Source organism: Sus scrofa, chromosome 17 (genome assembly GCF_054392235.1).
Source record: "Sus scrofa isolate SSC_HxYL_T2T_F1_AM1 chromosome 17, Sscrofa_HxYL_maternal_Yorkshire_Landrace_v2.0, whole genome shotgun sequence".
NCBI lineage: Eukaryota > Metazoa > Chordata > Mammalia > Artiodactyla > Suidae > Sus > Sus scrofa.
Genome location: NC_139399.1, coordinates 30016542 through 30044479, shown reverse-complemented (window position 1 = coordinate 30044479; position 27938 = coordinate 30016542). Strand labels below are relative to the sequence as shown.

Genomic DNA, 27938 nt, shown 5'->3' with positions numbered 1-27938 from the left:
CCTTTTATATAAAATACAAAACAGGCAAAACTAATATATACTACCAGAAATCAGGGCAGTGAACCTGCTATCTTGTACTCACTATAGGACATCAGAGGTGCCAAGAGCCCTTCAAGGACAGTGATAACGTTCTGCTTTTTGATCTGGATGGAGTAACACAAGAGTACCAATTTATTAAACTCTACACTTACGTATGTGTGTGTGTGTGTGTGTGTGTGTGTGTGTGTGTGTGTGTGTGTGTGTCTATTGCATATTTTGTGTTTTGGTCAACAAAATGTTAAAAGAAAAAATATACAACACAGAAATTCAATGCAGAATAAAATTTTAGGGTTTTGTTAGTAGAGATGAAATTTCATATTGAATCAAGCAAATGCTGTCCATTCTGTTCAAAATATTTCTGAGTAAATAAACCTATTTTCCCAGTGATTTGAATTCTAATTTCAAATAAGTAAGGTGGCAATAATAACTGCTTTTGTCTACCTCTCCACAAAGAAACAAGGAATGTGAAAATGTCACAGAAACTGTAATGTGCTGTGCACAGGGAGGGGTTCTTATCACTGTGGTATCCCAAGAGCTTGAAATGGGAACTGGAGAAAGCAGAAGGCTTTGAGGATGAAGCACAGAGATATCTAGAAAGGGTTCTGTATTGGCACCTGCTTCTCCAGCACAGTTAATGAGAAGCACAGCTCACAGGAGGATGGGACCCAAGATTATTCTTGAAAGCCAAGCCCAGAGGACCAACTCCATTCACCTCAGCCCACAGGTCCAACTTGCATGGAGTACAGATGAGATCCCTTCCAATTATAGACACATTATTGAGTGATGAAAGTCGCCTCTGCAAAGAGGGATTCTCTGATCAGTCCTTTGGAAAATATAATTATGCAGTCAAAAAAGAGGAAATTGTCAAATGGTGCTGAAAGACATAGATGAAAAGGCTAATCTCCCAGCTAATTTCAGCTTTACTGAACAAATACATAAAAATAACATTTATTTTAAGCAAGTCTATAAAGTTTTTTCTATCATACGCATTCCTACTACCTGATTTGCCTATATAAATAGTCAGACATTCAACATTATACTCAGCTATTAAATGGTTATCCAATCACATGTCACTATTTTAATTTTTAACAATTTTTAACAATTATGACATTCACACTTAATGTAGTAAAAAAAAAAAAAAAAAACACATCACTAAAGTAAACTAAAGCAATTCTTTTCCCTTGGCCATTAGTTCATATGAATTACCAACAATGTTGTAGAAACTTGCCTTTTATTACAAAGCCTCAGAGTTAGACAACTTTTCCAAGACATAATTCAAGCAAAGAGTTTAACAGCTCAAGTTGTGGAATGTAGGAAAAATCCTTTTTGTTGGTTATGTTTATCTATGCATAAGACTTGAAGAACATGCATAATTTACCTTGTAACACTCACTGAGAAAAATCACTTTTCTGATATTAGAACTAAGCAATATAATTCTGCTACTCAGGGCCTAAGCATGTCTATATGCTAGGCCCTGAGTAATATGCTTTCTATACATTACCTTTTTGGATTTTCACGACAGCCCTGTTATTATCGCCATTTTACCAGCAAACAAACTAAGGCTCAGAAAGATTGAATAATTTGCTGAAGGTCATTTGGCCAGGAAGTTGAAGAGGCATATTTAAAATAATGATTGATCTGACATCAAGCCCTCTATGATTAACCACAATGTAAATGGACCTTTCCTTGTCACATTGGGGCGGAGAAAGGAAGAACTAAAATAAACACACCGACCTCTTCCTCACTTGCAACTTTAAAAATTCTTTTTATGGAAAATTGAATTCATCTTTGGCCAAAGCCAACCCATTAGAGTCAGAAAGTTAACTACTTTTCCATTAAGCAGCCCACAATCCACAAATGAATAAAAATCACATCTCCTACAAAATATTTTTCTGTGATTGTTGTACGAGTAAAATTGTCTCTAATGATATAAAACCGAACCATAAATTGGGTTGGATATATTCTCCTCAAAGTTCTAGCAAAGACCAAAACTCTAGCCAAGAGCCATGGTACAAAACTATACAAGCACCAAGTCACAGTAAACAATCTTATATGCTGCTACATACAAAAATCTGCTCTATTGATTACAGAAAAATAGTGAGGAGAACCCAAATATCTTTCAATGCGTGGATGCCTGAACAAACTTTGCTGTATCAAGGCAATGGACTACTACTCAGCCATAAAAAGGAATGAAACACTGATATATGCAACAACCTGAATGGACCTCAAGGGCTTTATGTTTAATGAAAAAAAATCATTCTCAAAGGTTACATGCTGTATGATTCCATTTATAAGAATTTTGTTATTAAATGACAAAACTATAGAGATGGCAAACAGGGAGGAGGGTAGGAAGATGGGTGTCAATACAAAGGGTACCATGAGGGAGTTCTTTCATGAAAATGGAACAGTTCTGTATCTTGACAGTAGTTACATGAATCTGTACATGGTGGGATAAACTTGCGTAGAACTACACACACACACACACACACACACACACACACACACACACACACAGGTTAAAATGATAAAACCTGAATAAGGTTTGTAGTCTAGTTAATAGTAATGTACCAATGTTAGTTTCCTAGTTTTGATATTTTAATATAGCTATTTGATGCCACCACTGGATGGGGTACTTACATAAGACTCTTTGTACTATTTTTGCAATTTCCTATAATTACCTCAACATAAAAAGTTTAAGCAAAAATGGCCCTGGGTATGAGAGCCTGAATTGTACCCTGGTCTGCCTGAAGCTAAAACCCGTGTTACTATCCCATGTGCTCTACTACCTACAAAATCTATTTTATTAAAATAGACCAAATATGCATTCTTTCCTACAGAAAAGAATATAATATATAGGAGGCTTATCCTGGGTCACATTTAAAGAAGTCTAAGAAAGTTAAAAAGGGGCTTTATTAGGAAAAAAAAATTGAATGTCAAATCATTTCATTCATGGCAACTAAGACCAATATACTGATATGGACATGGAAAGAGAATTTTACAAGTTGGATAGAAAGTGATGGCTGAGCTGCTTTGGCACCTTGACTAGGCTCAATGCCTCTCATTCCCCTCTTACCAGAGGCAGCACTGGGGTTTCCTGCCATGTTGCCTTGTTCACCTGAAAGGTTAACAGCTGTTCCTCCACTGACACACCAGGCAAACAAACTGCACAGCAGAAAGCCATAAACAGAGTCATTACACTCTACATTTGGCATCTCTTTTCCATCTACCTAGGAACTTCCTGATGAAGTTGTCCTTGTGAGATGCAGAACACAGCCAAATTATAATTATCTCAGCCAGAGAGGTGAGCTAAAGGTGCCAAATGGCTTTTGGAAGTTGTTGCCTGCCTTCAGAAAAATTCATCAGACCCTTGTACACTATGTGATGGCTATGAAAAAATTACACACATAATCAAGGACAAAGAATCAAAATAGTGATGGGATATTTGCCTGTTAGTAATGTTTTCCTGCTTAGCACCATTTTATTTTACTTCAACAAAAATCAGCCCCAAAATTATTTTTATTGATTGATCAAATAATTTTTTAAAATCAGAGCCAAACTGCATTCACTGTGTCAAGTCCCCAATCCTGAGTATGCTATGAATCAAAAGTCTACAAATTCGATTGCATGTAGTTCAATTTAACAAATATACAGTATCAAGAGTTCATCAAGAGCAAAAGGACAACACATTATTTTGGAGATGACACAAAAACTGAAAAATACACACCAGGCTGTATCCTCAAGAGGGAGATACACAGGTGTAGTGTTAACAAAACTCAAGAAAAAAAATTCCTGGTATTATTAAGTAGGCTAATGTGGCAAATTCAATGTTACATTAATAACAAGAAAGAGGAAACTCACAAGAGTGGTCTTAAGGTATTCAAGAAGGAAATAAATGTCATTAATTATATTCCCCATGGCAGCACTGGGATCAATGGCTAGAAATTATAAGAATATAGGATGAGGCCAGTGATGTATATATATTTTTAATTAAATTTTTAATTGTTTTTTTAATTGAAGCTCACTTGTTTATAGAATTTAGGGCATAATGAATAATTGATGACTTATTGACTACAGGAGCATGTGATGAAACCTCTGAAGAGGAGTTAAGCCTCCTTCCAAGGGCCTGTCTTCCCCAGAGGCATCTCATATCACAGAAAGCATCTTGTTACCCAGAGCCACAAATGAACTGACATTCCACACAGGGAGGCCTGTAGCAATGAGGTGATCAGAGGATGGAATTCTATCCAAAAGGAGTGATTTGCACTGGGTAGAGATTAAATGACCCAGGCACATCCTCTCTCATGAAGAATTTTACATCTTAGAAGGAAGTACAGAAGTATCAGAAGAAGGAAAGAGAAAAACTGAGCTCTGATGATGGAAAAGTAGATACAGCACAAAGCAACTGGTAGCCAGATCTGAGGGAGGAACAGGCTGACCAGGTTTTCGAGCTTCCTGCTGGACCTAACTATGCTCTGTCCTGAACAAAGCTGCAGTTCTCCATGAGACACGTCAGTTCACCTACCAAAGCACATTCCTACTGTCCTGTGTGAATGTACTCATCACCAGAGGAAAACTTGAGACAATGTTGAACTTCATCTGAGTTCTGTACTCCTGGAAAGCAAGGACTGTCAAGAAATTACCCCCCACCTTTTGTGTTCCAGGAAAAAGCTTACAGCAATGAAACACTCTCCTCTATATGACTTAGATAAAACTCACATGACCTCCTGTAACCATGACAAGGCCAAGATATAGACCCTCCAAATACCCATTCTTTACTTCATAAATGATTACCCGAACTGTTTGCCCCCACGGACCATTCTGATTGGTCAATGCCTGTTAACTGGACTTAACGAAACTTTAGTCAGTTTCTCTCCTTCCTCCAAGCCCGTGAACTTTGGCTCACCCTTGAGCATGGAAGGTGAACAACCCCTCTTTAATAAACCCTCCCCAGAACCAGCTGGCCTCGAGGAAAAACATCCCCTGATCCAGTGCCTAATCATGCCACCCACTTATCTCATTGCCCCACATCTAATCTTTCCAGCCTGTTTTTTAAAAAAGCCCTTTTTTCTGTTTGAACTTTGAGATGCTTATGGATCTCATGGTCAAAGTGGTTCTTCCTACAGCAATATTCATCCTCTTCTTATTGAGATACTCCCCCTTTTTGTAATAATCTTTTTGAATAAAACCTTTCTTTACCTAAGTCAAGATTTGTTTTTGACACTCTCAACTTGCAAAGAGCCTAATTTTACAAAACACACATTAAAATCATTAAACATTCCCTTATTATTGGTATTTATTTTTACAGAATCACAACTATTATGTATTTCTTGATATATAGCCACATAATAAAATCTATAGGAAATACAGACCACCACAAATAATGCTGTTATTTCCCCAATGTTCAAACACAAAAAATTATTTAAGATCATTAATGCAATAATTAAAATAAAGCATTAATAACAAACATGAAAAGTCGAAACCAAGTAACTGAGGTTCTGAAATTGCAGAAATAATTTCTTTATAAATAATTTACTTTCTTAATAATTTACTTTTGTCTGATGTAGAATGATAATTTCTTGACACAGTCAAAAGAAGGAAAAGCTTGATGAACTTATTTCTGTGTTGGCCAACTATTAATTCAAGCACTAAACCAATAATAATACAGCTGCAAAAGATCTTTCTTAAGAATTGTTTACAACAATCTGTCACTTTTCCAGTGGTCCACTAACCTAGTTGCAACATAGCCTGGATACCATGTAGAGTTAGCACATTAATTGCAGCACATACGTTAAATAAATCCTCAATGTTTTTAATAAAGAAGGGAAATAGATGGTATTTCTATACCAGAAATAATATTTTTTTCTAAAATACATTCCTGTTTATGAAAAAAATATTTTTAAATGATAAGTAAGCAGATAGGGTAGGGGGTTCTCAAAGAAAGTGAACCAGGATGGCTTTCTTGACATAAGAGAAGCCGTTTATGGCCTAAGTCATTTTGTTGTCTAGGCCTGGCCACAATGCTTGCCCTTGAACAGGTCTCAGAATTAATGATCTTAACGGAAGTGAAGGAATGCAGGAACAAAGTGAAGGCATCAGGAAACAATAGTTCAGCAATAAAAACAAAGTCCTCTTCCGCCTCAAGGGATCTGCAGAACAATCTATGTGAGTTCTGCAGGAACTGATGCCCCACCCAGGTGGAGGACAGAATGATGATGATCACCTTTTCTGACTTCAGCCAACTAAAGCTTGGACTCTGTGGACTGTGGCACCAATTCTATGCTGAATTCTTCTAGGCTCAAGTCCCCTCATGAATAGGCATGTACCACCCAAGCCCCTTCATGAGTATGAAGTACCTTTAGTTTAACAACTTCCTCGATTTTGCTGTTCTGGGAGACACTGCTTTGGAAAAGATCCCATTGTTCTCCTTACTTGCTGCATGTAATAAATCCTTTCTTCTCCTAATTTTTGGCTTGGTTGTGTCTTTTGGCTTGACATAAGAGGCGAATTCAGCTTTAGGGTAACAGTAAACAAATACATCACAAAAAAGCAACTACTCACCAGCATTGACTATAGCATCTACCTCTAGCAATGTGATGTCACCTCTGTAGAGAGAAACTTTTTCACTCAAACTTTTCTTCACCTGTGGTGTTTCCTGAGTATTTTCTTCTGTAATAAAGAAGGAATATACATCAATAGTACTGTTCTTCATTAATTTAATAAACACAATTTTAATATGAGCCAATATCAGTCACACTCTGAGACATCAGATAAGTGAAAATAAATGTGTAAGTACCAGGGGTGTGGCTTATTTTCTATATTTATTGCATATTCCTCCATACAATGCAGTATCACACATATGCTAGGCATTCAATAAATTCAGGCATGTTATATTGGTCAACAAAAAGTTCAATGTTTACTATCAATATTGTAAAAAATCAATTTTAAGATTAATTTAATTATGTACCACTAGTTTCACAAGATAAGAAAAAGATGTGTAACTAAGATGACAAAGTTAATTTTCACAATGAATGTGCTTATTTCTATTTTGTTCTAGTTACCTAAAAGGCATCCTTGATAATATTGACTCAGAACAAAAAAACTTAGGTTCAATTCTTTGCTACTTCCAAGTAATAAACTGTCCCTCAGAATGGTATTGATCAAGAATATCTGAAAGTGTGAAACTGCTCCTTTTTCAAATTCTATAAATCTTTTCCTTTAGAGGGTGCTGCTAGATTTAAAAGAGAAAAAGCTCTGTAGGGCACACAACAACCACCAAGCTGGTATATTTAAAACAAGCCAAAACATTACCTTCTAAAACCTGACACATCTGTTAATGTTCTAGAGCAATAATCTAATTTGAATTTTCACTTATTCTTAACAAATACTAATGTTAAAACGTATTAAACAAAGCTGTATAAAATCAGTGTTTTAAAATACATATGTAACGCTGAGTAGTTATGCTGTGAGCCACATGGGAAGTCCAGGAATCTAATATACGGCTCAGATGACACTTGCCACAGAAAAGAATATCATGGACTTGGAGAACAGACTTGTGGTTGCCAAGGGGGAGGGGGAAGGAGCGGGATGGATTGGGAGGTTGGGGTTAATAGATGCAGACTACTGTCTTTGGAATGGATTAGCAATGAGATCCTGCTGTGTAGCACTGGAAACTATGTCTAGTCACTTATGATGGAGCATGATAATGTGCAAAAATAGAATGTATACATGTATGTGTAACTGGGTCACCATGCTGTACAGTAGAAAAAAACTGCATTGGGGAAATAACAAAAAAATTTTAAATTGATATACTTAAAAAAATAGCCTTTAGGAAAGCTAATTTACAAATTCAAATTTTTTAAACTATGATCTGTGCAAAATCCTTCAAGAAGATAACACTATTGCTTCACAAAGACACTCTCAAATGAGCATGCAATTTTGAGGTTTCTAGGGGATTGATAGGTTACAAAGCTACTTAAATTGTCTTTGGGCCACAACAGCCAATTAAAAACTGGCCAAGACTAAAGAAATGATCTGTGGCCATAAAAGTGATCTTCCCTCTCTCTGCCTCTAAAGCCTCCCATTCTTTGCAACTACTTCCCTCTTTAAAGAATACTAATCAATTATTCATTGGTGGTGGTAGTAGTAGTAATAATAAGTAGGAGAATAATGTGGGAGAATTGTACATTTTAAGGGTAGAAAAGACTTTAGAAGACCTCAAAATATAAAACATTTGAAGCTGACATGACAACCTCAGGGACTCTTAGAGGTGCTGTTCTCCTGAGGCAGGTAAAGACTAAGAGCTTGATCTTTACTACAGATTGACTATTCAAATCTTGGTTCTACCAATTAATAACTGGGTACCTTGCATAAGTTTCTCATTTTTTCCTTGCCTCAGTTCATGAATTACTGGCTACTTTACAGTTAATATGAGCTTAGTACACTTAGAATAATGTTTGGTCCATAGTAAGCCCGCAACAAATATTCCTTTTTTAATAAAGGTTTTACAAAGATGACAAATATTATTTCAGCATCCATATGAAAAATACCAGAATAGTTTAAATATATTGTCTTTTTTTTTTTTTTGCTTTTTAGGTTCACACCTGCCAGGCTAGGGGTCAGAGATGTAACTGCCGGCCTACACCACAGCCACAGCAACACAGGATCCAAGCCACATCTGTGACCTATACCACAGCTCATGCAATGCCAGATCCTTAACCCACTGAGCAAGGCCAGGGACCAAACCCATGTCCTCATGGATGCCAGTCGGGTTCATTAACTGCTGAGCCACAATGGGAACTCCCTTGAGCCTAAAGTTTAACTGAATATGTTAAATAAATATACTGCTATGACATATCATCCAAATGACTCAAAATAGTCTTACAGAAATATCAGCATCATGAAGAAATATTTTTATCTCTCTTTCACGTAAAAAAGTGCATATGAGCATCTTTTTGCCTCATAGCCAGATTTATACTTGCAGCCCGACTCCTCACAGGGTATGTCAAAAGGCATAAATGTCCTCAAAAACTACAATTTCATAGTATAAATAATTATCAGTATTTCCTTCAATAATAAACCAAAACCAGGAGTTCCTGCTGTTGTGCAACGGGATCAGTGGCATTTCTGGAGACACCGGGATGCAAGTTCAATCCCCAGCCCAGCAAAGTGGGTTAAGGATCTGGTGTTGTCACAGTAGTGTAGGTCACAGCTCAGATCTGATCCCTGGCCCAGGAATTCCATATGCCACAGGGAAGCCAAAAGAGAACATTTTAAACCAAAACCAAAATGTCATATTTCTGAGCACCAACAGCTCTCTTTAAATACAACAATGTAAATTATCACCAGAGGCCACATCTTTTATTTGAATAGCAATGTACTGCCTTCCTTTTCACACAACTGTGTTCCATCATCATTTATCCCAATGTGTCTTTTTCCATATCCTGAGTCTTCAGTAATTAAAAGGACAGAAAATTAAGGATTTCTCCCCTGTGGACATTTTATATGTACATAAAGCACTTGTTCATATTTTGTACATCACTGGCTTTATCCAAGTGAAAGTGGGAATATCTCTCAGTGTGCACATATGATAGTAATTGTTCATTCAGATTATATATCATTGGTATTGTGTAAAAAAAAACAGTTAGACAGTAGCTTAAGTGGTAAAAGACAGATTTTATTCAGGAACTACCACCATAAGAGAAATGTGACCTCAGAATAAAAGTGGGTTCAGTTCACAATACAGCAAAGACAAGTGGGGATTTACAGAAGGAAAATTGCTAAGGGAAAACACTGGGCTTGAAGTGAGATTTTGGTTAAACAGACAGGATTGTTGCTGAAGACAAGCCAGGTTGGTCAGATATCACCTAGGGTATGGAGGATGCAGAATTTGATTAGAAATGGAGAATGATCAGATCAAGGATAGGGAATTCTCTCTGAACTGATTTAGTTGGATTATTTTTTTTTCTTCTTTATTTTTACAGCCGCACTTGTGGCATATGGAAGTTCTTGGGCTTAAGGACAGAAATGGAGCTCCAGATATAGGCCTGTGCCACAGCCACAGCAACACGGGATCTGAGCCACATCTGTGACCTATACCCCAGCTTGTAGCAACCCACTTAACAAGGCCAGGGATGGAACCTGCATCTTCACAGACACTGTGTCAGGTTCTTAACCTGCCGAGCCATAACCAGAACCCATGATTTAGCAGGATTCTTGCTAAAATTGGACAATGCAGGTCTGGCAAGGGTGGAGCCTAGTTGAGAAAAAGGGTTGGTGAACCTGACTAAAGCTTAGTTAAGGAGTCTTTGTCAATCCCTCCCCTTTTTCAAGGAAAGAATGGACATCAGCAGTCAGGCATTTAATGAGGGGAATTTCTATGAAAAGAAAGAGGAAAACAAAGATTAATGGCTGGAGCACACTATAAAACCAGTTTATGACTCCAGAGTACAGACAGTTGAGAAGATACCTAGACCCTGGGCCTGAGCCTCTTTTGCAGTTTGAATGTCCTTGATGATGGCCTCAGGTGTTCTAGCACACTTTCTAAATGGCCCACATGACAGCAAGCATGAAGTCTGTATATGCAGGATCTACTGTAGTGATTTCTTTGAAGTTTATAGCAGGTCATCCAGCTTCTGCTTGCAGAGTTTCAGGAAATGAATTTGATGCCAAATCAGTTGGAGGGGAGAAAACCGTAAACATTTTGGAGAATTGTAGCCAGATATCAAAGGAAACTAGAAAATTAACAATACGTTATGTTTGGTTTTTCCAAAAGGAAGCATTGGATCTATAACACGAAGTTTGGTTCCTTAAAATTGTTTGATAACATGAGATTCTGTGCATCATTCTCAAACATGACATTCCCGCCAAAGTCTATACAACCAATTTTCCCAGTTATGTCCTGTTACAAGGAAGAGAGATCCTTAATGAACTTATACAAATAATGTCACTGCCATGAAAATAAGAATATTCAATAGAGTTTCTGAATCCTGGAGAGATCAGGTAGGGAGAAAAGATAATTGTTTCATGTCTGTTTACAAAAGTATAATCAACTAAATTAATCAACTAAATTGAAAGAGTTACAGACAGATTGAGAAAAGATAAAAAGGGATTCCCTAAACAAAAATATTAAAGAACCAGCAATGTTTCAAAATAATAATAAAAATCATACTCATTCTTCATTAGTTCATTCAGTCCCATGCAGGTGATTAATTTTCCTCCAGCATTATTTAATAAATTCACTTATTTTCTTTATTCTATTAAACCAACAACTATATTAAATAATCTTATATACTGAGATCCATTTCTGAATTCTCTTATCCTGTTCTACTAAACACTTTTTAGAGTATATTTCTTTTATTTTTGTTGTTCATGTGACTGATTTTTGTTCTGCTTGACCTTGGGTTAGCTGTTTGTTTGTTCATTTGAACCAGCCAACTTCTCCATTAGTTGTGTAATTCTTTACATGGCTTGAAATTTTAGCCATGAGTCAGGTAATATACTCTCTGGTCTTTGTTCCCCTTGATATTTTTATCCAAATTGTGTCTCTGATGGAAGGAGTAAGTTAAGGATACCTATTCAATATAAGGGTTAATGCTTTTTACCAATATCTGAGGAAACTATTGATGTTTTTCATTCACCCTGATATGAAATTTTTTGAAGGCTGTGAACTAAAATTTAGGTAACAGACTGACAGGAAACATCAAGCAGCTATGTGGATATACCCAAAGCTCGCTGGAGTGGATTAAACATCCAGTCTGTTTTCAGATACCTTTTCTGCCTTTTTAGTCTCAAGCAGTTGCCTTCAGAGGCCCCTGAGTCCCTTGAGAATCCCCAGTGGAGAGCAGGGGGCCTAAAGTTCAAGTGATTATATGACTTTTATGTGAGTTGAGGAGCTCAAGTAGGAAAGGGAGATAGTGCCAGAGAAGGTAGGGGTTTGGAGAGGGACATATAAAGGATTTAAAGGGAACTAAAGGGAAAATTAAAGGTGTGAGAGGAGGAAGAAGAACCAGAAGCAATGGGAAGGGAGAATTCTTAGAGGAACCACTCTGGGGAAACCTTAAGTTTCCCAAAGAAGCCAATGAAGTTCCAAATAATCCTTAGAAAAGTCACACCAGAAAGAAAGGAAGTAGACAGAGATGGCAGAGCATATAGTCAGCAAGGGCTCAAGAATGGGGATTCAGTAGACTGAGAAGTTCCTATGGGAAAAGCAGATCAGATAAAAAGAGAACAGAGAAGCCTTACAGAGAGTCAGGAAAAATCTTTTCAGCCCAAGAGTGAATCTCTGCTCAAAATATAGAAATAGGAAGAAAGACTTTCAACCCAAGAAGTACCTTTGAAAGAGAGAAGCCTGGGCCTCCGACCCATCTTCAGAGAGTATACTTAGAATCTTAAAGTTAAAAATCTGTCCCTACTGTACTTCAATTGACAGTTAGCTGGGGCACTGTCTCAGTGGAGATCACCAATGGATCTCTACCTTTCAAATGATCTCAATCTTTCATTGTCTTTGAGCTATTTTATATTTCTATGAATTGTAGAACAGATAATACCGCAAATGATTCTTGTCTTTGGAAATACAAATAAATTATGTTCCCTTCAATGCAACTGATACTGTTCTATGGGACAATTTGCATTTATTTGCATTCATTTATAAATGCATCTCAGAGTTCCTTACTGCATATACTTGTGTGTTTTTTGTTTGTTTGCTTGCTTTTCAGGGCCGCACTCGCAGCATATGGAGGTTCCCAGGCTAGGGGTCGAATTGGAGCTACGGCTGCCAGCCTACGCCACAGCCCAGCAACGCAGGACCCAAGCCGCATCTGCAACCTACACCACAGCTTCACTGCAACGCTGGATCCTTAACCCACTGAGCGAGGCCAGGGATCGAACCTGCAACCTCATGGTTCCTAGTCAGATTCATTTCCACTGTGCCATGATGGGAACTCCTGTGTGGTTCTTTTAATTCTCTTTTGATCCAGAGTTAAAGAAAATTGTTGATAAATGTTCAATTTATATTTGTATGAGTCATAATGTCATCTTTATAAAAATATTTCCCTCCAATAGACATTTTCATTTAGTTCTAGCTTATTTATTTAACTAATACTTGTATGGCATTTACTGTGTGCCAGGTGCTGTTCTAATGCTTACAAATATTAACTCCTATAATCCTCATAACAAATCTATGGAGTACATATCACCACTATTCCCTCTATGTAGATAAGGAAGTTGAGGCATACAATAAGGAGGTTGTTTGACCAAGTACACACGGTGCTAGGTACAAACCTGGGATTTGAACCCAGGCAGCCCATGCTCTTTATCAACAAGCTATGAGGGCTCTTGGTTACCTATTTTCATTGTAAAGAGTCCAGCTCTGAATGAAGCATCTGTTATTTACATCCTGTCTCTCCCTTAGTTTCAAAAGCATCAATTTCACTCCCCTAAAAAAGCTTTACTTACTTTTGCCCTAGAAAAAAAGTAATTAGTTTACTGAAGTGGTTAGCATACTTTGAAAATAATACAAGGTCTCAATGACTTCCTGCTACTATTTAACAAAGTTTCATAGCACATAACACACCAGGGATGAGAGAACTACATAATAAAATCAAATTTGCAGGTATTAATGATATATTATATTTGTATTTTCTCCCTTTTGTTTATTTACACAAAAATCATCAAATTCGTTGATTCATTTGTTCCAACACACACTCTGTCTGTACTGGGATTCAGTTTACTATTTAAACGTATGACCTTATTCTGAGTTCTGGCATTTCACCTCTTTTTTTAGGCATCAATAAACCACTTTAGAGATACTGATCCATTTTATGAGGTAGGACTATAAAGCAATGCTATAGTAACAACAATACACATTAACTCACTAATAACATTAAGACACCTTAGGAGAAACAAACTTTGTTAACTGAATCTTAATTAAGATGAACTGAGCAAAATTCTTTTTTTAAAAGCATAGACTATAATAATTATTGATAATATAATGGACTTTTCATAAAAATCATAACTATATTTTACACTTCAAATTTTTAAAGTAAATTAAACAAAACTGTCTCATCACATTTCCTCTGGAACTGCCAAATTACCTAGAGGCCACTTGATAAACAGCTAAGGGACTAACCATCATTTGGTCCTGTGACCACTCGGAAAAATAAGGTGCTGGGGAATATTTATATGAAGTATCTAGAACACTTAAAATTCTTATATTCCCTCATATTAACATCCTCTTCTTTTAGCACCCATGGGCATGATGTTTACATGGCTTTTTTAAAAGCCACCAGGGATACGAATGAGTTGGCTTGTGATCCCACAACAAGGGGCTTACTGCCAGTTGACCTCTTTCATTCTGAGGATGCCAGTAAAGTCAGTTTGGTTTTAATCCAACTGTGTATATACAAATTCAAATTAACCTTCCCTCTCCCTAAACATAAAACAAAGTTAGTAGGAGCTTACACCATGGGGGGGGGGGGTAGATAAAAAAATTATATAGAAATTTGTATTAAAATGAAGTTTATAATCAAGATGATCAGAAAACTATTTGGGGTTCATTAAGAGGCTTTAAGGATATACCACCTGCAGATTTGCAGGCTGTGTTTCTGAGATTTTATCTTGAAACTAGCTAGCCTGTTGATCTGCACACCTCCATATCCTAGCTGACTACACCAGGCTAACATTCATGCCATTATTCCAGGTTCCTGCCTGATTTGTCCTTCTGACTTAATACCTCACATCTTTAACTGAGTAAATATTCAATCCTCCTAGTTCCAACTTTCACAGAGCCTCCATGGATGAAAATCTCAGCAACAGATTGCTTTTCTTTTCAGCCAAACTAACCCTGTCAGGGAAACCATCAGCTAAAGATAAATTCATGTTTAAGTGAGACCTCACTTGAGCAAGGAGGCAGGAATCATGCATGACAGTTATGCTAGGTCATGCAGGAATTATAAATCCCAGCCAAGTTATGAACCCCGCATTCTAGCAGAATGATAAGGCATACACAAATAACTTCAATGCAAGGGAAAATAGTACAAATGCCATAAGAACACCTGAAACTAACATTCTTCTATTTAAAAAAAAGAAGAAAGGAAAAAGTCAAAAAATAAATGTTAATGCCATGAGAATTCTGAGGTTCAAACAGAAAAAAATATTCAACGAAGTTTTATTTGAATAGAGACACTGAAGTTGAGTTTTAAAGGATCAAGAAGAATAGCAAAGGGAAGTAGGGTGGGATGAGAGAGAAAAGAGGAAGGGCATTCCTAAGTCAAAGGGGCAGAAAATGGAATTTGCCTTGAGGAAAAGTAAGTATTCATCCATGATGAGAATACAGAAAGGATTGCAAACTGGGGAGTAATGGCAGATAAGATCAGAGCTAGTTAGGTTTAAATCAGGTGGTGAAAGCCTTGGATGGTGGCTGTTTGGGATTCATTAAAGAAGTTACAAACTGACAGCTTTCACTTGAATTTAGCCCAAAGATAATATTTTATTCAGTTTAAATAGCACCACTATTTTTGCTTTTTAATCTGCATTCAATTTTTAATTGAATTTTAGCTTCGAAGTTAGGAGATTTCACATTAAAACTTAAATTTCCCAGCTCTCTTGAAAAAGTAGATCTGGAAATACTAACATATGGGTAGAGCTTATACCCTTTGGACAGGCATCCTTTGCTTTCCAATTACATGCATCCTTTGCTTTCCAATTTATACCTAAATTAGGCTGGCCTCACCCAGTTATGTTACCTGCCTGTCTCCCACAGGCACTTTAATGTTTGATTTCTGCAATATGTTAATGACTATAAACCCAATGTAACTATTGAAAAATCTATTAGAAATAGAAAATCCTAAAGTGGAATGAAAAAAGGATATGGAGCAAGTTCCCATCAAATCAAAATAAATGTCTACATATCAAAAAACAAAACTATAATCAAAACCTACACAGGGATCTAAAATATAGTAAAAATTCAGAATGTGCTTTGTAATTTGGGCCAAAAAGACTTCCAAAAAATCACACTTCCCTGTGTCAATGTCCTTATGTCATACTCTTCACAATGATTCTGAGCTTTTCCAAGTAATTTGCTTTGACCAATGGGACATCCACAAATGTGACCCAAGTGGAGGTTTAACGAGTATCTGCCATCTCTTGCTTTGCCAAGAACACCATGTAACAAAGCCCAGGCTAACCTATTGGTAAGAGGCCACTTGGAGTACAGACAAGCCATCCCAGCTGAGGCTCCCTAAGCCAACCAGCCTGACAACTACCAGTCAGACATGTGAGTGAGACTGCCCAGAAGCATCCAGCCCAGCCAACCCACCAGTTAGTTAACTAGAGAGACTAATAAGCAGTAATAAAAATAGTATTATTTTAGGTCCACTAATTTTTGAAGGGTTTGTGCACAGTAAAGCTAATTGATATGAGAAAGAGGAGGGGAGGAGGAGGGAAGGGGCAAGAGGGGGCTTTGACAAAGATTCAGCACAAAATGAAGTGGCAAACCCCCAGCACAACAGTTATTATGAGTTGCCTAGGAGAGAGGTAACATCTAGTGTAACATCTATAACATCCGAAAGAACCAGAAGATTTGAGAATGGATGGATTTGCTAGAGTAGAGAGAAGTGTGTGTACATGAGAGGGAGTAGGTGCCAGTATCGTTATCTTTTAAGAAGAACAAAAGATCCATCTCTATACATCCTAATTCCACCCTCTTTCCCTAAAATGATGCATTCAAATTTTTACCTGTTTATTAAATATGGCTGTTTCTCTCTCTCTTTTTTTTTTTTTTTTTTGTCCTTTTAGGGCCACACTCAAGGCATATGGAGATTCCCAAGCTAGGGGTCAAATAGAAGCTGTAGCTGCTGACCTATGCCACAGCCACAGCAACACCAGATGCTTAACCCACTGAGCAAGGCCAAGGATCATACCTGTGTCCTCATAGATACCAGTCAGGTTGGTTTCCACTGATCCACAATGGGAACTCCTGTCTCTCTATTTTAACACTTTGTGTCATTATAATCACTCCACTGAGGTAAACTTGAGGAAACCAAGGCACAAGGAGATTAAGCAACTAACTTGCCAACAGTTTTTTTTTTTGTTGGTGGTGGTGTGGCATGTAGAAGTTCCCAGGCCAGAGGGAAGTATCACAGAAGTATGCATCACAGAAGTAACCGAACCACAGCAGTGACACCACCAGATCCTTAATCCACTGAGCCAACAGGGAACTCCACCTGCCCAAGGTTTTACAATGGACAGAGACAAAATCTGAACCCTGGAAATATGGCTCTAGAACCCATGTGTTTAACCACTGAGCAATCTGCCTCATAATCAGTATCAGTCTCACAAAGTCGAAAAAGATTAGATCCATAACTTCTTTAAATAAGCAAACACTTCATTCTTCCATATTTTTTTTAAGTTTAATAGACCTTGAAGATGTTTTGGGTGGGAGCTTAGAATATTAATTATATGTGTTTTATCCTAATGATATATTCTGCTAAAAATCAATCTAGTTAAAAATTATGATATACCTACATAGTATGGCTCTTAGTCTAAAGCTTATACAAGAATAATTAAACAATACTTCAAGTAAACTTGTGTAAAATCAATTAATTATGTTCATAAATTTATACTCCAAAGAAAGGGAGAACCAAATTTTTGCCCTTTCAATAAATTTATGAGGAACAACCTTCAACAAAATAAGGCTGTAAACTATCAAAAAATATATCCTATTCCAGAAGACAAAGAGGAGGCCATATCATGACAATAGGAGGGGCAATTATGCAGTATAAGCAACCCCATACCTGCTGGGTGGGCAGCCCACAATGTGGAAAGTAACTATATTGCAGAGGTTCACCCATGGGATTGAGAGTTCTGAGCCCACGTCAGGTTCCCACACCTGGAGATCTGGCACTGGGAGGAGGAGCCTGGGATCATTTGGCTTTGAAGGCCAGTGGGGCATGTACGCAGGAGTTCCATGGGACTGGAGGAAACAGAGACTTCACTCTTGAAAGATGCACACAGGCTTTCATGTGTACCATGTCCCAGAGGAATCTGGGTCAGACCTGCCTGTGGTTCTTGGAGGATTTCCTCAGAAAATGGGGGTAACTGTGGCTCACTGTGGAGGAAGGACACTGGAAGCAAAGGTCTTGGGAATAATTATCACTGTGAACTCCGCCAGAGGTGGCCATTTTGGAAAACTCTGGCCCCACACATCAGGGCTGAAAATCCCCAGGCCAAACAACAGCTGGGTGAGAACACAGTCCCACCCATCAGCAAATAGGCTACCTAAAGATCCCCCAAGCAAACAGCCACCTCTAATAATACCCAGAGACAAACCCCATCCACCAGAGGGATAAGAATCAGCTCCACCTACCAGTGGGTAGGCACAAGTCCCTCACATTAGGAAGCCTACAGCAAGCCCCATATCAACTTCAGCCATAAGGGGTGCAGACATCAGAAGCAAGAGAAGCTACAACCCTATTGTCTGCAAAAAGGAGACCACATCAAAAATCTATACAGAATGAATAGGCAGAGAATTGTGACTCAGGTAAGGAAACAAGAAAAAAAAAAAAAAAAAAAACAGAAAAACAGCTAAGTGGTCTGAAGATTACCAACCTCTATGTAAAAACACTTTAGACTAATGATAGTAAAGATGATTCAAGATCTTAGAAATAAATTGGAGGCAAAGATTGATAAATTACAAGAAACGCTGAGCAAAGAAAATAGGATAAAGATTAAGCAAGCAGAGATGCAAAATACAATAACAGAAATAAAAAATTCACTAGAAGGAACCAACAGCAGAATACAGAACAAATAAGTAAGGTGGAAAACAGACTGGTGGAAATCACTGATGTGGAACAGAAAATAGAAAAAAGACTGGAAAGAAATGAAGACATTCTTAAAGAACTCTGGGATAACATTAAACACACCAACATCCATATTACAGGGGTGCCAGAAGGAGAAGAGAGAGAAAGGTCTAGAGAAAATATTTGAAGAGATAATAGCTGAAGAATTCCTTAACATGGGAAAGGAATCACTCACTCAATGAATACCATATAAAATAAACCCAAGGAGGAACACCCTGAGACACATATTCATCAAACTGACCAAAATTAAAGACAAAGAGAAAATATTGAAAGCAGCTAGGGAAAAGAAACAAATAACATACAAAGAAGCCCCAATAAGATAATCCACTGATTTTTTAGCAGAAACTCTGCAGGCCAGAAGGGAGTGGCATGATATACTTAAAGTGATGAAAGGAAAACTCCAACCAAGATTTCACTACCCAGCAAGGCTCTCATTTATATTTTAAGGAGAAATCAAAATCTCTACAAACAAGAAAAACTAAGAGAATTCAGCACCACTAAACGAGCTTTATAATAAATACTAAAGGAATTTCTCTAGGTGGCAAAGAAGGTCACAACAAGAAACAAAAATATTACAAAGGACAAAGCTCACCAGTAAAGGCATACATAGAGTAAAAGTAGGAAATCATCCACACACAAATATGCTAAAAAAATAAGAAATCATGAGAAGAGAAGGGTACAAATGCAGGGTACTGGAATACATTTGCAATTAAGAGACCAACAAGTAGACTCCTATATGAAAACTTCATGGTAACTGCAAACTAAAAATCTATAATAGATACACACACAAATAAGAAAAAGCAATCCAAACATAACACTAAAGATAGTCATTAAACCAAAAGGGAAGAGAACAAGAGAAGAAGGGAAGAAAAAAGACCAACAAAAACAAATCCAAAACAATTAATAAAATGGCAATAAGAACATACATATCAATAATTACCTTAATTGTAAACTAAATACCCCAACCAAAAGACATAGACTGGCTGAATGGATACAGAAACAAGACCCATATACACGCTGTCTTCAAGAGACCCACTTCAGTTCTAGGGATACATACAAATTCAAACAGAAAGGATGGAACCAAATATTCCATGCAAACAGAAATCAAAAGAAAGGTGGAGTAGCAATACCATATCAGACAAAATAGACTTTAAAATAAAGGACATGATAAAAGACAAAGGACATTACATAATGATCAAAGGATCAATCCAAGAAAAAGATATAATCACTGTAAATATATATGCACCCAACATATTATCACCTAATTATATAAAGCAACTGCTAACAACTTTAAAAGGAGAAAGTAACATAACACAATAAGAACAGTGTTGTGTTCTTATTGTGTTATAACACCCCCACTTACAACAAAGGATAGATCATCCAACAGAATATCAACAAGGAAACACAGGCCTTAAATGATGCATTAGACCAGATGGACTTAATAGATATTTATAGGACATTCCATCCAAAAGCAGTAGAATACACATTCTTCTCAAGTGCACATGGAACATTCTCTAGGATAGATGACATTCTGGGCCAAAAATCAAGCCTCAGTAAATTTAAGAAAATTTAAATCATACCAAGCATCTTTTCCAACCATAGCACTGTATGACTAGAAATCAACAATAAGGAAAAAACTGCAGAAAACACCAATACGTGGAGACTAAAGGACATGCTACTAAACAACCAATGGATCAATGAAGAAAGCAAAGAGGAAATTTAAAAAATACCTAGAAGCAAATGACAACAAAAACACAACAATCCAAAGCCTATGGGATGCAGCAAAAGCAGTTCTAAGAGGGAAGTTTGCAGCAATACAAGCCTACCTCAGGAAACAGGAAAAATCTCAAATAAACAACCTAACTTTACATCTAAAGCAACTAGAAAAAAAATAGCAAAAAAAAAAAAGTTAGCAGAAGGAAAGAAATCATAAAAATCAGAGCAGAAATCAATGAAATAGAAATGAAGAAAAGATCAATGAAACTAAAAGCTGATTCTGTGAAAAGATCAACAAAATTGATAAACCCTTAGCCAGACTTAACAAGAAAAAAAAAGAGAGAGGACTCAAATCAATAAAATTAGAATGAAAAAGAAGTTACAATGGACATCACAGAAATACAAAGGATCATAAGAGACAACTACAAGCAACTATATGCGAATAAAATGACAACCTAGAAGAAATGGACAAATTCTTTAAAAAGCACAATCTTCCAAGGATAAACCAAGATGAAATATAAAGGATGAATGGACCAATCACAAGTACTGGAATTGAAACTGTGATTTAAAAACTTCCAACAAACAAAAGTCCAGGACCAGATGGCTTCACAGACGAATTCTATCAAACATTTAGAGAAGAGCTAACACCTATTCTTCTGAAACTATTCCAAAAATTTGCAAAGGAAGGAACACTCCCAAACTCATCTATGAGGCCACCATCACCCTGATACCAAAACCAGACTAAGAGACCCCCCAAAAAAAGTAGATTACAAGCCAATATCACTGATGAAAATAAATGTAAAAAGCTTCAACAAAATACTAGCAAACCAAATCCAGCAATTCATTAAAGGATCATACACCATGATCAAGTGGGATTTATCCCAGGGATGCAAGGACTTTTCAATATCCACAAATCAATCAGTGTGATATACCACATTAACAAACTGAAGAATAAAAACTATATGATAATCTAATAAATGCAGAAAAAGCCTTTGACAAAATTTAACGCCCATTTCTGAGTAAAACCCTTCATAAAGTGGACATGGAGGGAAAATTACCTCAACATAATAAAGGCCATATATAACAAACCCACAGCTAACATCATTTTCAATGATGAAAAGCTGAAAGAATTCCCGCTAAGATCAGAAACAAGACCAGGATGTCTGCTCTTGCCACTACTATTCAACATACTTGTGGAAGTCCTAGCCACAGCAATCAGAGAAGAAAAAGAAATAAAAGGTATCCGAATTGTAAAGGAAGAAGTAAAATTATCACTATTTGCAGATGACATGATACTGCACTTAGAGAATCCTAAAGACTCTACCAGAAAACTGTTAGAGCTCATCCACGAATTTGGCAAAGTCACAGGATACAAAATTAATACACAGGAATCAACTGCATTTCTATATACTAACAACGAAAGATCAGAAAGAGAAATTAGGGAAACAATCCCATTTACCATTGCATCAAAAAGAATAAAATACTGGAGTTCCCATCATGGTGCAGTGGTTAACGAATCCGACTAGGAACCATGAGGTTGCGGGTTCGATCCCTGGCCTTGCTCAGTGGGTTAAGGATCCAGCGTTGCCGTGAGCTGTGGTGTGGGTCACAGACGTGACTCAGAGCCTGCATTGATGTGGCTGTGGCATAGGCCAGCAGCTACAGCTCTGATTAGACCCCTAGCCTGGGAAACTCCATACGCCACGGGAAGCAGCCCTAGAAAAGGCAAAAAGACAAAAAAAATAAATAAAATAAAATAAAATAAAATACTTAGGAATAAACCTACCTAAAGAGACAAAAACCTGTACTCTGAAAACTATAAGACACTGATGAAAGAAATCAAAGATGACACAAACAGATGGAAAGATATACCATGCTCTGGGATTGAAAGAATAAATATTGTCAAAAATGACTGTACTACCAAAAGCAATATACAGATTCAATGCAATCCCTATCAACTTACCAGTGTTATTTTTCATAGAACTAGAACAAAATATTTTAAAGTTTGTTTGGAAGCTCGAAAGACCCAGAATAGCCCAAGCCATCCTGAGAAAGAAAAATAGAGCTGGAGGAATCAGGCCCCTTGACTTCAGACTATACTACAAACTATATCATCAAAATAGTATGATACTGGCACAAAAACAGAAATATAGATCAGTGGAATAAGATAGAAAGCCCAGAATTACACACACACCTACGGTTAACGAATCTATGACAAAGGAGCCAAGAAAAAGCAATGAAGAAAAGACAGTCCCTTCAATAAGTGGTACTGGGAAAACTGGACAGCTACATGTAAAAGAATGAAATTAGAACTCTCCCTAACACGATACACAAAAATAAACTCAAAATGGATTAAAGACCTAGATATAAAACCAGATACTATAAAACTCTTAGAGGAAAACATAGGCCAAACACTCTCCGACATAGACCACAGCAATATCTTCTCAGATCCACCAACTAGAGTAATGACAGCCAAAAACAAAAATAAATAAATGGGACTTAATTAAACTTAAAAGTTTCTGCACAGCAAAGGAAACCCTCAACAAAAAGAAAAGACAACCCACAGAATGGGAGAAAATCTTTGCAAATGAAGCAACTGACAAGGGATTAATCTCCAAAATATATAAACACCTCCTGCAGCTCAATACCAAAAAAACAAACAACCCCATCAAGAAATGGGCAGTAGATCTAAACAGACAATTCTCCAAAGAAGACATACAGATGGCCAAAAACAGATGAAAAGATGTTCAACATCACTCACTATTAGAGAAATGCAAATCAAAACCACTATGGTACCACCTTACATCAGAATGGTCATCATCATAAAGTCTACAAACAGTAAATGCTGGAAAGGGTGTTGAGAAAAGGGATCCCTATTACACTGTTGGTGGGAATGTAAATTGGTGCAACCACTGTGGAAAACAGTATGGAGATTCCTCAGAAAACTAAAAATAGAATTACCATTTGATCCAGAAATCCCACTCCTGGACATTTATCCAAAGAAGACGGAGTTCCCATTGTGGCGCAGTGGTTAACGAATCCGACTAGGAACCATGAGGTTGCAGGTTCGGTCCCTGCCCTTGCTCAGTGGGTTAACGATCCGGCGTTGCCGTGAGCTGTGGTGTAGGTTGCAGACATGGCTCAAATCCTGCGTTGCTGTGGCTCTGGCGTAGGCCGGTGGCTACAGCTCCAATTAGACCCCTAGCCTGGGAACCTCCATATGCCGCGGAAGCAGCCCAAAGAAATAGCAAAAAGACAAAAAAAAAAAAAAAAAGACCATGACTCAAAAAGACACATGTACTCCAATGTTCATTGCACACTATATGCAACAGCCCAAGACATGAAGCAACCTAAATATCCATCAATGAAGGAGTGGATAAAGAAGATGTGGAACATGTACATGTGAACATGTCCATCGATAGAGGAGTAGATAAAGAAGATGTGGTACACGCACACAATGGGATATTACTCAGCCATGAAAAGGAATGAAATAATTGCATTTGCAACAACATGGATGGACCTAGAAATTGTCATGCTAAGTGAAGTTGGTCAGACAGTGAGAGACACAAATATCCTATGCTATCATCTATATTTGGAATCTAAAAAAGAGGATACAATGAACTTATTTGCAGAACAGAAACTGACTCACAGACTTTGAAAAACTTGTGGTTACCAAAAAAGACAGGTTAGAGGGAGGATGTGCTATGGGCATGGAAATGTAAAATTAGGTTACATTTGGTGATGGCTGTACAACTCTAAATATAATAAAATTCATTGAATTAAAAAATAAATTTATGAAACCCTAATTAAAAAAAACAGATAAATGCTGGATCAAATAAAAAATAATATTAAAAAACTAGAAAATCAAAAAAACAATAGCATATATAATTACTCCTTCATTTTCACTATTTCAGTTGTAGGACTTTTCAGTCTGTGATTTAAGATTCTTTATGGGTTGTGAACTCAGTTTGACAAACTGCAACTGACCTTTTTCACAAACTAATATAAAATAGAATTAAAATATTATAGTGCATGGTATATAGTAACAAAAAGTACTGCTTTATGAACATTTTATTTCAGCTACATAAAAATAGATGTACATATTTTATGGGTCATAAGATGTTTGAAATTGTGGATCTTGGGTGAATTTTGGAAATTTTTAAAATCACTACATACTTGTGTTCTCTAGTCTACGATTAAAAATAGTTTTAAAGGAGTTCCCGTCGTGGCGCAGTGGTTGACGAATCCGACTAGGAACCATGAGGTTGCGGGTTCGGTGTCTGCCCTTGCTCAGTGGGTTGACGATCTGGCGTTGCCGTGAGCTGTGGTGTAGGTTGCAGACGCGGCTCGGATCCTGCGTTGCTGTGCCTCTGGCGTAGGCCGGTGGCTACAGCTCCGATTCAACCCCTAGCCTGGGAACCTCCATATGCTGCGGGAGCGGCCCAGGAAATAGCAACAACAACAACAACAAAAGACAAAAAGACAAAAAAAAAAAAAAAATAGTTTTAAAATATTGTCATTTTGATATTTTGTCATGTCACAAAAATGAACAAATTTTAATATTTTGAAAGCTAGTCTTTAAAATTTGCTCATTTTTGTGAAATGACAACTAGATTTCAAAATATTATGCAGTGAAACATTTTTATAAGATTTCTGGCATACAGAACCAATGCCTAATTAATTAGTTGACTACCATCTCAAGATTTTACAGGATCTAGCAGAGAGCCAGATATCTGGTAAATACATAATTCATTGACCAACAGATTACTGAATGTGTTCAGATTACTGGTATGTTCTCTGTGAGCAAAATCCACACAGTAAAGCACATAGTCATGGACTTCCCCACAGTATCACATACAGAGGTATAATTCATCCACTGGTGCAATTTAAATAAAAAGTTGATATTTTCAGAAGTAATGATTTAACTTGTAGTAGGTACTTGAATCTAAATAAAACAGGGAAAGGAGAGAATTATAAGGCCTAAGTTAAAAAACAAAAACAAAAAAAAAGGAAGTTCACAGAATTTTTGAAAGAACTGTACAGATGAAGAAACCCAGCTCCTGAGAGATGACGTTACTTGCCCAAGTCAGAGAATTAGCTGATAGCAGTCCAGTATTCCTCTCTCTCCATTCTGTTAATTCACACCATTTGCATGTGATCCTGTAATTTAATGCTATTTAAAAGAACATCTCTTTATAACTGTATGAGAGCTACATATGTATCTATAATAGTCTATCTCCTAAGATTCAGTAAAGGCAGATGGTTAAAAAAAAAAGAAAAAGAAAAAAACAAGTTCTAGACAGATAGTGTCTAGATTTGAAATCCAGTTCTGCTATGTTCTAACTATATGGCATTGGCCAAATTTAACAAATCTGGGCTTTAGTTAACTCACCTGTAAAATGGGAATAGTCCCTATCTCATAAGGTTGTTTCGAATTAAATGAATTAAGACTACAGTGAAGCATATGAAACAGTGCTCTATACACAGTAAAAACACAATAAATGTTAGCTAGCAGGAGGTAGAAGAAAATTACTAGTAATCTGAAAGTTTGGCAGAGTCCCTTCTTTATGCCATAAATGCCATCCAACACACACACACTTAGCAAAAATACTGATTAACTATGCTCAAATACCCTTCTCCTGGTAGATTAGGCAGAGGTGACTCTTCCAATGATTTAGGGTAGTACATATATAGTCAAGGACCCCAGAGGTATGCAAGAGACAAGGAAATTACAAGAATGTGAAGACTGGCAAGAGAATAGATGCTAAGAGAAAAAAAAGCAGGTGGCCAGATAACCCAGAGGAATCTAGGTTAACTGGCCAGAACTGCCAAAGATGATGAGCTATGACTTTCTATTATGTTCAGCCTTGACAGGGCCCAAATTTAAAGAACAGAGGCTGAATACACCAACTGAGTTTGAGAATCATTTGTTCTTGCTTTCCCTTCATACATTAACATATGCAACAAACATACTGAGTTCTCTGACTCAGACTGCATTAAGTTTAACATTAAAATAGCCGAAGCATTTTTTTAACTCTAGTACTTTCTTCCTACTTGTGTCAAAATAATATTTAATTTTCTCCCAGGATTCTTCAAATCTTAAGTAGTAATTACTTAATATAATTACTAATCTTGGTTTGTTTTTTATTCACAAGATCTCTTAATGTATTATCATTAGTATAATTTAATTATTAACAGTTGAATTGCACTTGGCACTGAGTCAGATGTTATACAATTTAAACACACTGCTGCTGCCACCATATACTGGTAGAAGAAAATCACTGACCTATTTAATCATTAAGTAGGATTGGAAGGAAGCCTGAACAGAAATATAGGTCCCCAAGGAAGCTCTTAAAATAATGTTGGCCTGAACTAAGATTGTAGCAATGGAGATAGGAAAGCACAAATGCCAGCAAAAAATAGTCAAGAGGCACAGTAGGCAAAATGTTGGTCTTAGCAGAGGAGGGAGGATGGGCAATCGCTGAGGCTGACATCCTGGTTTCTGATCAAGGTGGCTATGAGAGGCAGTGCAATGGGAGAGCCAGCTTAGGAAGGAAGATAATCATCAGTCTTGGATAACTGAAATTTGAACTTCTGGCAGAACGTTTAAGTGTAGGTTTTGTATGTACCGGTCTTGATACTGAAAAGAGAAATTTTCATGCTAGAAATGCAGATTTGGGAGACAGCACCATGTGGTAGGGACCCCAGGTGAGATCACCATGTGATCATGTACATCACATGTAAATGAAAATGGGCCAAAGACACAAGACTAGAGAACAACAACCTTTAGAGGTAAGGCAAGGGGAAAGCACATGAAAAAGATGCAAAGAACAAATACTTAGAGAAACAAGAGAAAAACCAACAGAAGCACATGGGGGAGAAAGGTTAATAATAATAAATGAGGGATCAGCAGCTTCAAATGTCACAGAGAAGTAATAGAAGAACTGAAAAATGTCCCGCTGGCTATACCAATTATGTTGTCACTGATGACCTTAGCAAGAACAGTTTCAGTAAAGCCAGTATATGGATGTGCCTACAACCTAGGTTAGACAATTACTTTCCCACAAGACGGCAGAGAAACAAGATGGGAAGAATCTGTCCCTGAATGACTGACCACATGGAGCAGAACTTCTAGCTGACCTGAAACATTCTCCTGTAAAGTAAGAAATAAAGTAAAATCTTCTTTAAACCATGGAATCATTGGTAGGTCTCTGTTACGACAGCCCAGTCTTTCCCTAATTTATCCATCCAGAAAACAGCTATGCCACAATCTATCTAGTCAACTCCTTTTTGAGAGACTTTAGGTCATTTTCCATTTCCCAGACTTTC

At 37.1% G+C, this 27938-nt stretch overlaps 1 protein-coding gene across 8 annotated transcripts in view; it reads right to left on the bottom strand.

Moving 5' to 3' along the window:
* MACROD2 (mono-ADP ribosylhydrolase 2) overlaps nt 1-27938 on the bottom strand; it is a 2051375-nt gene that overhangs the window by 1956555 nt on the left and 66882 nt on the right. For 7 of the 8 annotated variants that reach the window (XM_085004514.1, XM_021077531.2, XM_021077533.2 and 4 more), the window contains exon 3: nt 6598-6705. The exons of the other annotated variant lie outside the window; for it this stretch is intronic. In XM_085004514.1, the coding sequence (XP_084860640.1) occupies nt 6598-6705 (108 nt within the window). The remainder of the gene's footprint in view (nt 1-6597; nt 6706-27938) is intronic. 8 annotated transcript variants of the gene reach the window in all.